Raw genomic sequence first — 13,513 nt, 5'->3', positions numbered from 1 at the left:
GGCTTTTCTAGCCAGGAAGCTACCTGACAGTTTCAATGAAGCCAAATTTATCACCTTCAGCATGTTGGTCTTTTGCAGAGTTTGGCTGTCCTTCATTCCCACTTATCAAAGCACAAGTGGAAAAGACATGATAGCTGTAGAGATTTTCTCCATCTTGGCCTCCAGTGGTGGGTTACTGTGTTGCATATTTTCCCCTAAATGCTGTATTATATTATTGAGGCCTGAGCTGAACAAAAGAGAACAACTCATAAAGAAAAGGCCTTAAGTATCCAATACTGTGTTCAGCAATCTTTTATATTTCTTCTGAGAAGCTGATTGAATGCATCAGCTGAGAGAATACTTCAATTACCATGCTGAAAGATCTAAATTATTGTCCTAACATTCTCAAGTCAATGACTCAAATATGTGTTGTACGTAGAATGTTAACTGTAAGCTAATTACTAATGAAAAGTCATTCTTCAGTAATGGAATGATATTTTCCCCTTAATTTCTTCACTGCAAAACAACATATTTTTAAAACATACCTTGCATGCTGAAAGAAGAGGGGGGGTTTCCCTTCAGCCTGACAAAGTTCATCATATATGAAATTTGGGGAAAGAGCAACAAAAAGCCTATTGCAAAATATGTGTGTTTCTTTTCTTAATTAAAAATAAAAGCAATCATGGTTAAAAAAGGTGTCCCTTCTAAAATTTGGCTCCAAAATCATACCATTTTGTTTTAGGCACACTGTCCTCTTAACTACTTCAGTAAAGGAATTTTATATCTAAATATTTGGGGGGGGGGAGTGTGAAGGTAAAATAAACAGTTACAGTGTGATTTTTCTGATGTAGTGGTCATCTCCCCCCCCCCCCCGCCCCCAGGGACCCTGATATTTTTTCCCCTCGATCTGCCACCATTTGGATGTGGACATGCTAACAGTATTGTAAATAAGTTCAGAGTCCACACTGCAGTTGTCTCCTTGTCTGCCAACAGGAGGCCTGACAAACAAATTTGCTCGGAGTTACTTTGCGTAATCACTTTGTGCAAGTGATTATTTCCCCAATAATTACGTGTTAAATATACACTGTTATAATTACTTCAGCTGACCAATACTCCGGTGGCTTCAAAGAGGGTACTAGGAACATAATCAACAGTACTGTCTGAAATTATTATATATGCCCCAGTGATCCATTTTCAGGGCGGACGGGGTGAGATAACTAGGGCTCTGTCAAATTGTATAGAGCAGTTTGCAAAACAATCTCTGTCAACTGGCATAGAAGATATGTTTTAACCTCCGTTGAATCTATAAAGATCCTTTCAAAGGGTCCATCAGAAGATACAACTGTCTACAAAGCCTGCTTATTTAAAGTCCAGGCACATGGGAGAGTCTTGTGTTTAGGAGGAAGATTTTCTATCTTCAGAGTCTCTGATGTCCCTGCTGCTCTTCTTCCTCTTATTCTTCTCCCATATGGTGTGCAAAGCAGATACTTTACAGTGCCATGCAAATAACCCTGCACAGATTCCTCATGAATGGCACCAGCCTGGTGAAATCCTCATTGGTGGGATCACATCCCATATCCATTACATGGTGCCCAAAATATCCTTTGAGGAACAACCTTCTTCGAACTGGATTCAACCTTCACTGTAAGGAATTAATTGTCCATTGCTTCCCTCTCTCATTATGGAGTGAATTCATAAGAGTTTGATTTCTTTAGTCATTCTCTAAATAGTTGACTTTTTCATCTGTATATGACTAAATCTCTCTCTCTCTCTCTCTCTCTCTCTCTCTCTCTCTCTCTCTCTCTCTCTGGTTGGTCATATGAAACCTGGAAAAGCCACATGAACAAACCTATTCAATGCATTTCACCAGATCTTTGTTTTTTTGTGCTGAGTCTTTCCTAAGAGTCATGTGAATAGTTTTCTTTTTCAATTAAAATGTACAGATTCTTAAAGCAAATCATAGTTGAGTTCTGTATACTTCAATATTTGGAGCAGTGTCCGTAGCTTGTAATGGAAAAATGCTCCTGAAAAAATAAAATGTGTTTGTGTGTTCCAACAAATAGCACCAAATATGGTGGATATTAATTGTTTTTACATGGATATCTGGGTAGGAAATTATGTTGTTCTACAATGTTCTGGATGTGCCTTTCACATTATGAATCCTGTTGTTATTATATTAGGCTCTTTTTAGTTGCATTTCACACCCTTTTCTGTTTTAAATTTTGCTTTCTGGTATTCTCTTGTACATCTCTGTTCCATTCACTTACTCCATCTATACTACTTATGTTTCCATAGACATCATGTCTTAGATATATATGTAAGCACTGTACTATATACCTGTAAAGTAGTACAGGAAAAGAGGCATTTTAACTCTTCTATGGATTCATAGAATCATAGAATCATAGAATCATAGATTATAGAATCATAGTGTCATAGAATTATAGGATTGGAAGGTACCTCCAGGGTCATCTAGTCAAACTGCCTGCACAATGTAGGAAATTCACAACTACCTGCTCCCCACACACAAACACCCAGTGACCCCTGCTCCATGCCTAGAAGATGGCAAAACACCATCAGCATCCCTAGCCAAATTGGCCTGGGGAAAATTGCTACCTTACCAAGGTCTCTCATCCATAGGATCGCCACAGGTCGGAGGTGACTTGACAGCACATAACACACTCCAAGGTCGTGATCAGCATTACCCTGCACATGTAAGAAGGGGCCACAAAAACTAAGCACTGGTGTAACTCTTCCTGCCCTCCCTCATGATCTGCCTAGATTCAATGACAAACCTGCCACTTCCCACTCTAGAATTTTATTAGCCCCGGAAGAACGTAACATGAGAACATAAGCCCTGTTGTATCAAATGAGACAAGTAATCCATCTAATCCATCTAATCCAGTATGCTTTTTCACTCAGCAGCCAACGGGTTTCCTTTGAGGGCCAAAAACAGAGAATAGAGGGCCTGATGCTTTGATTTATTTTGCCTTGTAGCACTGGGTTTCAGAGGTTTATTGTGCCTGAATATGGAGGTCCCCTTTACTCATCGTGATTGCTAGTCATTGAAGGACTTATCGTCCATGAATCTGTTAAACTCCTGCTTGAATACAAATTTTAATCCCAGAAGCCAAAATATAGTGGCATTTTCATGTTTCTTGTTGTTCTTTCCTTGCTACTTGTATTTGTTGTACCTCCTACGTGACATACTGGGCAACTGAGCAGCTGCAATTTTCTTTTAGATACGTTGTGAAGAAATATATATTGATTTCCCAACATCATGTCTGTTTGGAATCTGAAAAGGCTCAGGATTGTTCTCTGCTTTAAAAATGAGATACGTTGACTCAATTGATCTGATGTCAAAGTACAGTTAATTTGACTTCCAGAAAGGAAATATCTGAAATGGAATGATAACTTTAAACTATTGACATGTTGAAACAATTTGCTGAAGGACAGTGCAGAACTAGCTCTGATGTTTCTCTCTTGATCCTCGAGGCATAACATTTCTGTTTGTCTTGGCCTTTCTCAGCCCAAACACCAGCTCTGGTTTCATAGTATGATCAGATAGATACTGATGGTTTTTGGAAGTGGTTCAGATGCACTTTCTGGAGCATATTGAAAGTAGAATTGATTCAGTTTCACAGACCAGTGGCATTATTTCTTAACAGGGCACATGCTTCTTGGTGACTGAAACCTTGTTGAAAAATTAAAACTAAACATAAATATCAGTGTGCCTTTACTTAGAGCATCCAGATCTAGAGAAATATTTGAAGGCTTGGTTAGACATGCTGTGATTTGGGGATTAATCTATTAGTTGCACATATCTCTGCAGTTTATGGATTGAAAATGGAGTTCTTTATTGGGCACAGTCCAGTAAAAGTAAGCTGTGACATTTCCCCATCATTTGCACTAAGATTGTCTTCATTGTCTTTCTTGAATTGTGACCTTAGATTCAGGCCATTCAATCTTCTTAAGCCAGAATGGACCAATACTGTGAAAAAATAATTGAATGTACTTAAGAATACTTCTGTAAATTTCAATGATTGACCTTACCTGCAGCATGGTGACCAAATTCTACCAGCACCTCCTGGCTTTGGCATTTGCCATCAATGAGATCAATGAGAATCCCAAAATCTTGCCCAACGTCACTCTTGGCTTCCACATCCATGACAGTTACTCTGATGCGATGATGACCTATTGGACCACTCTAGGCCTGCTTTTCTCATACCAGGAGTTTGTTCCCAACTATAAATGCGGCATCCAGAAAAATGTCATAGGAGTCATTGGGGGACTTGATTCTGATACGTCTGTACGTATTGCAAACATCTTGCTACTTTACAAGATTCCACAGGTATTATCATTATACAGAGCTGTAGAGATTATCAATTACTTGTCCATAATTCACTCTTCTGTTTGTTTCTGGTAGGAGTTTTGTGGTTTAAAGAGAGGAAGAAGTATGATTTCATGAAATTAAGTTGGTTTATGTAAAGTTGCAGAGCAGTAGAGGAGATACAAGTAGTTTTTCTATGTATGTATGTGCATACAATCATTCATACCCAACATACAAAGATTCCCCCCCCCCCCAAACAGGGTTATGAGTAGACATGGACATGAACTGCATTACGAACCAAAAAAACACATGAACCATCTGTTCATGAACTGGCGGTTCGTGAGGGTCCATGGCCAATGAACCAGTGTTCGTTGGAAGCCCAGTTCATTGCATTCGCCCGCGGTTCGTGAAGCCAGACAGTCAGGCACCATCAATCAATTCCCTTGGAAACAGAGCTGGGGGAATGCCTGAACTCTGTCTGCACTCCTTCTGTCACCCTGGAAACCCGAATTGAAGCCCAGCTTACCTTGATCAGCAGGTCTTCCTTCCAACCATGGAGCTGTAAATTGGTTACAATTGGTTACATGGGAGAAGACACCCGGGGGGAGGGAGGGGGAAGGGGGGTGTTCTGTAGCCGTGGGCACTCCAATCTCATCCCTGCAAACCCTGATAGGCAGTTCTGATGGCCAACCCCTTGTACACTGGGCCAACATCAACTGGTGGCTCTAATTGTATCGAATGGGAGTTTCCTGGGGGGCTCGGATTGGAGAGGGTATAACTCCAAGATCCCTATTGCAATCTTGACCAAACTTGGGTGCTGGCTGGAGGAGAGCCTGATAAACACTCCCTGGGAATATGGGCTAAGTCCAACGGGGGCCATTCTGAGCCCCCTGAACCACGAACCTCGAACCAGTTTGTCAGCAGGAAAAGTTAGTTTCAGTTCATTAGTTCGGGTTTGGTGGCGGCACCGAACCATGAACTGCTGGTTCATTAAATTGTTTTGGTTCATGCCCATGTCTAGTTATGAGCAAGAGGATGAAGAGCCCAAATAGGAAACATGACTGGAAGTGTTTTTAGTATTGGGTTTTGTCCACTACGAAGACAGTCAGCTGTCAGAAGTTCTATCAGAATAAAATTCCCATTATTACTGCTTCTCTTAAACATTTTCACCAATCCAAGTTTCATAGAGACTGCTTTAAATTGTTAGTGAATGTGATTGTAATAATCATAGATGAACTGCTTGGTATTTTTGGTCCCTGTTAGAATGACATAGTTTCCTGCAGATAATATAAATCGGTTTATCAAAAGAGGAGGGTTTGTTGAAATTACATGTCATTCACAAGTACTGGTGAAAATCAACTTCAAGGTTACTGATAAATCATCATCTTCTATTTTGTTAGCATTCAGAAATTTATTTAAAACCACCTTTATGGGGTGGGGTGGGCAAATAACTGCAGACTTTTTTTTTCTATGACACTTTCAACATGCCAGACTAACAGTGGAATCCTAACAAGAGTTACTCCAGTTTAAGCCCATTGAATCTATGGGCTTAGATGGGAGAAACTCTTCTAAGGATTGCACTGTAAGTGGACACCAGTTTGTATGTTAGTATTTCTAAAGGAATAAATGAGTTTCTCACCTGCCACAACACCGGGCAACTTTCAGAGTTCTTGAAATCGGTAATTGCTTGTTGCTCTTCTTAAATAATGTTCTATTGCTGGGATCACTGAAGTGCCAGCTTTTTTTTTCTTGTTTAAGGCTGTAGGCTCTTCCTTTGCAGAGGTATCAGAGGAAATAAGCAGGCAGCCCTTGTTGAATAGCCACAAATGGGTACACTTATAGAAAAATCAGCTATCTGTTTACAAGCTAGGTACCTAGACCTTCTAGCATGGATATTCCAATCAAAGCTGATAAAAGGAATAAATACTATTTGTGATTCAGGGTTCTTGAATAAAACAATTCTTTAGGATCTAGGAGCTTGGGATGTGGCCATCTGAGTCAATTCCACCTCCACTGTAAGAGAACAAAGTGTATTGGGGCCCATTTCCACAGAGCTACCTTGTCACCATCTGTTAATCCATTCTATACGTGGGACTAGGGAGAGAGAGCTAAGACAGATGACAGAAGGAAACAGAAGTGGAGGGGGAAAGTCTCAGATAAACCCATTTCTATATATCTTTGAGCAGATTTCCTGAATCTATAAAACCTAATTAAGAGAGATTTAGCAGGAAAAGGTTCACATACCTTTACCTCCCAGGTGTAAAATATTTCTTATATTCTGTTCGATTTCTACAGAACAGCTACAAAATGTTAAACCCCCCACTGTTCCCAATTTTATTCTGAATTCAAATGAAGGATTTTTATGCTTAGGGTTGGATCTAACTGTAAATTGATTTTAAAATGAGAAAGGAAATGAAGTTGCCAAACATGTTCATCAGATGTAAATCTTACCCAGATCATCACTATTTACCCCACCCTCTATGTGTGCATATGTATGTGTACCCAATAACACACATTAGTGATATTCCAATATGAAGAGACAGAGATTGAGGGCATTGAGAACATTAATCAGAGATGTTTGAGAAGTTTCAGTAAGTGTGACACAGATTTCCTCTTCAAAAACTATATTTAGATGCCTGCCTCTGATAAACAAGCACACATGCACATGCACGCACACACAAACAAACAAACAAACAAACACACAAACACACATATTCATACAATGTTACAATCTGTGCTTGAATGGAAATTATGTTAATATTTTGGAAAATTTACTTTCATTTTACAATTATATATAATGTGTTTTCATAAGCATTCAGGATGAAAAGACATGATAAAGGCAAGGAAATTAACTTCCTTCTTAAGTAAGTAAGTAAATCAGCTGGAAGAATGAGATATTCTTCCTATATCAGCTTTGAAATGTCCAACTGTTTCTCTTCTCTTAGTTTTCATATGGCTCATTTCAACCTGAAATGCATGATGCGACTCATTTTGTTTCCTTTTACCGCATGGTCCCCAATGAAGCCCTTCAGTACATTGGAGTGGTCCAGTTACTTCTTCATTTCAAGTGGAAATGGGTTGGGTTGATTGCTATGGAAGAGGAAACTGGAGACCAGTTTTTGCAAGCTTTGGAGCCGTTGCTTTCCCAGAATGGCATCTGTTCAGCTTTCACACAAAGAGTTGGCAAAATTGCAAGATCTTTTAACATTAAAGAATATATTAGCCAAATAAAATATAATATTCCATATTTCATCAAGAGCAATGCCAATGCAATTATTATATATGGGGACACTCTTACTATTAGATGGCTGCAAAATTTAATATGGCTTACAACAGTAGTGTTTCCTGTACTGATTCCTCAATATCGGGGAAATATTTCTGTGGGAAAAGTCTGGATTACAACAGCCCAGATGGATTTCACATTAACTATTTTTCAAAAAAGCTTGGATATACAGATGTTCCATGGTGCTCTATCCTTCACAATCCACTCCAATATAATCCCTGGCTTCCATGAATTTATTAAGAATATAAACCCTTTTGTGGCTAAAAGGGATGGTTTTCTTTCAGCTTTCTGGGAAGAAACGTTTGGTTGTTCCATTCCAAATTCTAGTGCACCAACAGATGACAATGAAACATGTACAGGGGAGGAGGATCTCGAGAGCATCCCTGAGGTTTTTTTTGAGATGGGCATGACTGGCCACAGCTATAGCATCTACAATGCTGTCTATTCCATGGCACATGCTTTGCATGCCCTCCATGCCTTGAGGTTCAGTTACAGACATTTGAACAATGGTGGTGGACTGTCTCATCTTCCAAATGCCATACCCTGGCAGGTAATGTTTCATGTCATTATCAGTCGAGTGCCATATTGTTGAGTGTTGAGTTCTTATCAGTTGCCTGTTGACCATCTAATGTCTATAGAACACGGCATTAGCTTTGTCCTCATATCATTTCTCATATTTGCAAGAAATATAAAACATAATGACTTGGTTCAAAAGGTCCAGTTCTTTTGCCTGAAGAAGGGTTCCTGTTGTGGTGTAAGGCTGCTTGCTTCAAACAAGCACACCACCTTTAGTGAAATGGAATTCTTACATCCAAACCCCTGTTTGTAATTTTGTCTAAAAATACCTTCTATGCCTTATGGTTTCCTATGTCTTCTGTTACCCTTATGGTCTCATGAAATACCTTCTATGACTTCTATTACCCTTATGTTCTCATGAAAAGTGACAATATTTTCAGGGTGACTTTTTAAAGCTTTCATGCTGAAAATCTTGTTGGTCTCTAAGGTCTCACTGGACTCAATTCCTTCTGTTCTACAGCAGAGCAATATTGTTTCCCACCTAAAACATTCAGGTGAATCAATGGATTTAGACTTGAGGAACTCTTCTTAGGATTGCACTGTAAATCTCTGAATACTAGGAGGAGGAGGAGGCAGCATCACACAAAGCCATAGCCTCCTGTGTCTTGTTCGTGAGATCTTCAGGGGAACCAACTGGCCATTATGTGAGGAACGAAGCTGGATTTGATGGACCTCTGGAGTGATGCAGCAGAATTCTCATGTTCTCATGTTCTTCTTATATTCTCATGTTCTCTTTCTATATAGGAAGACTAAGTTGAGAATCTGTTAAATGCTCATTATAAAATATCAGCAGTCAGGAGTAAACATAGGCAAGAACGGGAAAAAATGAACTGGCTGTTTGTTGTTCATTGCCGTCGATGAACACGAACAAACAAACAGAAACGAACATGTCCCCGTTAATGAACATGTTCGGTGTTCGTTGTTCATCGGGGCCAGAACAGCCCTGTTTGGACTTAGAGAGCCCATATTCACAGACTCCAATGCACTCTCCCTGTCTCTCTCTCAAAACGCTATCAACAGTTCTCTCCCAGCCATTGCCTGCTAAAACTTAAAGTGAGAGCTTGGAGCACGCTCCCTTTTATAAGCAGAGGTCCCATTGAGCAAAGCAGGAGGTCTGTGGTTGGCAGTCAGAATTGCCTAACAGGGTTTGCAGGGATGAGATTGGAGTTCTCATGGCTACAAAACACCCCTCCCACCTTCCTCCCCCCTGGTCTTTGCAGCCATGTAACCAATTTGGAACTCTACACTTGGAAGGAAGACCTGCCCATCAAGCTAAGTTGGTCTTAGATTAGGGTTTCCAGGGCGACAGAAGGAGTGCAGACAGTGTTCAGGCAGTGCCTGCCTCCATTGCCAAGGGAATTGATGGAAGGCGCCTGAATGTCTGGCATCCTGAACAGCAGACGAACACATGAACGAGGCTTGCAATGATAACTTGTTTGTTTAAAATGGTGCCGCATGAACAGCTTGCTCGCGAACAGCTGATCACGATGTTTGTGGCTTTTTTTGTTCATATTGCTGTCCGTGACCATATCTTGCAGAGCACGAAAAGCTCCATATCTAGTCAGGAGCAGGCTGTCTCCAAGAGAAACCCTGCTAGAGATGTTGCTTGAAAAATCTCTAAAAATATTGCTTTATAATTTCTTTGTGTTTCCTTCCTGCTTCCCCATAGCTCCACTCATTTATTCAAAGGATTTCCTTCAACAACAATGCTGGAGATCAAATCATGTTTACTGAACATGGAGAACTGGCAGCTGGGTTTGATGTGACGAACTTGGTCACTTTCCCCAATAACTCCTACATCAGAGTGAAAGTGGGCAGGCTGGATCCTCGGGCTCCTCCAGGGAAGGAGTTTAGCATCAATGAGGACAGAATAGAGTGGCACATGGAACTGACTCAGGTGGGGAACTACATACATGGTCACTAACAGCCTCTAGGTGGGCAGTTGATTACAGAGTAAAAAAACAGGTATCTTATATCATCTGTTTAACCCATGAAATTCATTGGCCAGGGTATTGCATAATGTCATGTAGCATAATTACTGCTTTTAAGGTGGTACTCTGTTCTGTGGAAAGCTCATGTCTTGTTCAGAAGAAGTCATGATAACCATACTTAAAAGCCTGGTTAAAAAAGAAAAGAAAAAAATGGGCCTGGTACCTAGGAGAAAGTAATATTTGCAGTAGGATTGTCAGCTCTAGTTTGAGAAATTTCTGGGGAATTTTGAGGAGTAGAACCTCCAAACAGTTGGTTTGGGGAGGGAAAGGACCTCCGCAGAGTTTAATGCCATAAAGTCCACCTTCCAAGGCAGCCATTTGCTAGATAGGAGCTGATCTCTGTAGTCTGGAGATGTGTTGTCATTTCAGAAGATCTCCAGACTCCACCCTGAAGGCTGGGAAAACTAGCTGGCAAAGGAAAGCCTCATGGGCATTCCATCGGTAAGGAGCCACCACTGAGAAACATCTTCCATGTCTTAATTCGATTTGTTTATTTGCAGAAAGAAAGCAAAATCCTCAACCATTGCCACAATGTTATATCTCTCCTTTGTTTGATAGATGCCTCCCTTTTCCTTGTGCAATGCCAGCTGTCATCCTGGTTTCAGTAAGAAAAAAAAGGAAGGTGCAAAATTTTGCTGCTATGATTGTGCTCCATGTCCCAACGAAATGATTGCAAATGATGAGGGTAAGATGTATACTCTTTAAAACATTTTTTTCGTAAATCAATGGAAGTAATGTCAGCTTGGTGTAGTGGTTACAGTGTCAGAAAAGGATCTGTGAGATCCATGTTTGAATCTCCACTCTGCCTAGGGCACCACTGAGCATGGTACCACTGGTACTTTTCTGGTCAAAGATCAAATTGAGCTGTCGGGCAACATTGTTCTCCCCTTTCTGTTTGATTCCATTACTGCTGCTGTAGCACAGCAATGATTCCATTACTGTGGACACTGGTTAAGTGGTTCAGCTGTGAATCAGCACTCTACTGGTTTGAATCCCACTACTGCCATAAACTCAGTAAATGGCCTTGGTTAAGCCACTCCTCTTCCCAGCTGTATTGTGGGGATAATGATAATCCTCATTTGGAATAACACTAGCTTGTTCACTGCTCTGGGTCGGGCATTAATCTGTCTAGAAGAGCAGTACATAATACTGTAATATCCGTACAAACATTATACTTGTACTCCTAATACCTCAAAAAGTTACCTTTTCTATATTACCTCCCTTTTATTTAATTTTCCCAAATGTATCTTCTTAGAAATCAAATCTACAAATCATCAGTTCATCTTTTCCTGTTTCATGCAGAAAGTCAATAAGGGGGTTCCAGTTTGCTTTATCTTATGTGGTCCGTCAAGCTTCAAGCTTGATTTTACACCTCGCAATGCCTCACCAGTAGGCGGGTGGGAGCAGGGTGATCTCAGATGAACCTGCTTGGTCCCCAAGACCAGAGCACCGGCAAGCAGAAGAGGAGGTCATTGACTGTTCCATGGTGGTGGAAGCAGGTAGAGGAGTGAGCGAGTGGAGGCCAGAAAGTTACTTAGAGGGGCTACCTCATCCTTGGCAAATTTCTGCAAAGACCTCCCCATACACTCTTTCCTTAACAGATACATTCAAATATAGATAGCATTGTCTGGAGGATAACAGCAAAACATTACTTAGTAGAGAAGTCAAGGGGAAGAAATGATTGGCGTGAGAAAGTGGAACAAACCTGGCTCTGACAACATGATAGACATTGTGACATTCACTGGCTTGTTTCCATGTCTGCTTAAAGAGACAAAACTTACAAGCGTATTATTATGGGGAGTGGAATTTGTTCTTAAAAATATACTTTAAAAAATACACGTTTAAAATCATTTTTGTTCTCTTACTCTCTTTCAAAAAAAGGTTCTCTCTTTAATTGTTCTTTGTAATCTAATATTATACATGTTATCAAAAGAATAGGAATACTTCCTGACTCAGTAGATTCTGAAATTTTGGAGAACCCCATTCCTTCCTATTCTCTCTTTGGTTTCCCCTTTTGATTAAAATAAAATAGGTATGAAAGAGACTCCTAATTCCTAAAAAGATGGAATGTAATGGATTGCTGGATTTCATGGAGAAATTAAGCAAATTTCTTTTAGCAATCAAAATAATATTTTTATTTATGCTATATTTAATTTAGTGCAATAGACCAGCCTTTTTTATATTTCATGGAGAAATTAAGCAAATTTCTCTTAGCAATCAAAATAATATTTTTATTTATGCTATATTTAATTTAGTGCAATAGACCAGCCTTTTTTTATACTTCTACTGCTGCAAGGACCCTAGCAGATGGAGAAGTCTTCCATTTGATTTAAAAAAACATTATTTGTTTAGAGGGGAATGCATATCTCCTGGCACTTGAATTTGCCAATAGTGTGCTTGGTAGATTATTCAAGTAGTGATTATTATTGTAATTCCAAATTTTTTCATGTTTCAGACATGGATAATTGTATCAGGTGCTCGGAAGATCATTATCCGAACAAGAATCGAGATCAATGCATCCCCAAGATTACAACCTTCCTACATTTTGCTGAAACTTTGGGTACAATTTTAGCTTCTCTGATTCTTTTCTTGTCCCTGGTGACAACTCTAGTGCTCTTAACCTTCATTTGGCACCGAGACACTCCCATCGTCAAAGCCAACAACCGGAGCCTCACCTATGTTCTCCTCGTGTCTCTCCTCCTGTGCTTCCTCTGTGCTTTGCTCTTCATCGGACAGCCTAACCAAGTGACCTGCCTCCTTCGACAAACAGCTTTTGGAATTATCTTCTCAGTGGCTATTTCTTCTGTGTTGGCCAAAACCATTACAGTGGTGGTGGCTTTCATGGCCTCCAAGCCAGGAAATGTTTTCCAAAAATGGGTTAGGAAAAGATTGGCGTATTCCATTGTCTTTTCCTGCTCCCTTGTTCAAGCCTTCATTTGTGCCATTTGGCTGGGTACTTTCCCTCCTTTTCCAGATTTGGACATGCGCTCACTGAGTACAGAAATCATCTTACAGTGTAATGAAGGGTCATTAGACTTCTTTTACTGTGTCTTAGGCTACATGGGCATTCTTGCCACCGTCAGTTTCATTGTGGCTTTTCTAGCCAGGAAGCTACCTGACAGTTTCAATGAAGCCAAATACATCACCTTCAGCATGTTGGTCTTTTGCAGTGTTTGGTTGTCCTTCATTCCAACTTATCAAAGCACAAGTGGAAAAGACATGGTAGCTGTAGAGATTTTCTCCATCTTGGCCTCCAGTGGTGGGTTACTGTGTTGCATATTTTCCCCTAAATGCTATATTATAATATTGAGGCCTGAGCTGAACAAAAGAGAACAACTCATAAAGAAAAGGCCTTAA

At 40.1% G+C, this 13,513-nt stretch overlaps 2 protein-coding genes across 2 annotated transcripts in view; one reads left to right on the top strand and one right to left on the bottom strand.

The window, feature by feature from the left end:
• LOC129339708 (vomeronasal type-2 receptor 26-like) overlaps positions 1–4,038 on the bottom strand; it is a 23,694-nt gene extending 19,656 nt beyond the window's left edge. Inside the window, exon 1 of the mRNA XM_054994288.1 lies at positions 4,030–4,038. Coding sequence (XP_054850263.1) covers positions 4,030–4,038 — 9 coding nt within the window. The remainder of the gene's footprint in view (positions 1–4,029) is intronic.
• LOC129339707 (vomeronasal type-2 receptor 26-like) lies at positions 4,037–13,513 on the top strand. Its single transcript, XM_054994287.1, has 5 exons — positions 4,037–4,327; positions 9,835–10,062; positions 10,715–10,841; positions 12,511–12,516; positions 12,612–13,513. Exons 1-5 carry the CDS (start codon positions 4,037–4,039, stop codon positions 13,511–13,513), a joined length of 1,554 nt encoding a protein of 517 aa, XP_054850262.1.

This window comes from Eublepharis macularius, chromosome 12 (assembly GCF_028583425.1).
Source record: "Eublepharis macularius isolate TG4126 chromosome 12, MPM_Emac_v1.0, whole genome shotgun sequence".
In the NCBI taxonomy this organism is placed as follows: Eukaryota; Metazoa; Chordata; class Lepidosauria; order Squamata; family Eublepharidae; genus Eublepharis; species Eublepharis macularius.
Note: the sequence above shows the minus strand (reverse complement) of the source record. Positions and strands in the feature narration are given on the sequence as shown.

Excerpts from the sequence above, each read along its gene's own strand:
- LOC129339707 (XM_054994287.1), top strand. The coding sequence starts at position 4,037 with ATGGTGACCAAATTCTACCAGCACCTCCTGGCTTTGGCATTTGCCATC. Across the intron at positions 4,328-9,834 it reads TACTTTACAAGATTCCACAG|CTCCACTCATTTATTCAAAG; the intron begins GTATTATCATTA and ends GCTTCCCCATAG. Across the intron at positions 10,063-10,714 it reads GGCACATGGAACTGACTCAG|ATGCCTCCCTTTTCCTTGTG; the intron begins GTGGGGAACTAC and ends TTTGTTTGATAG.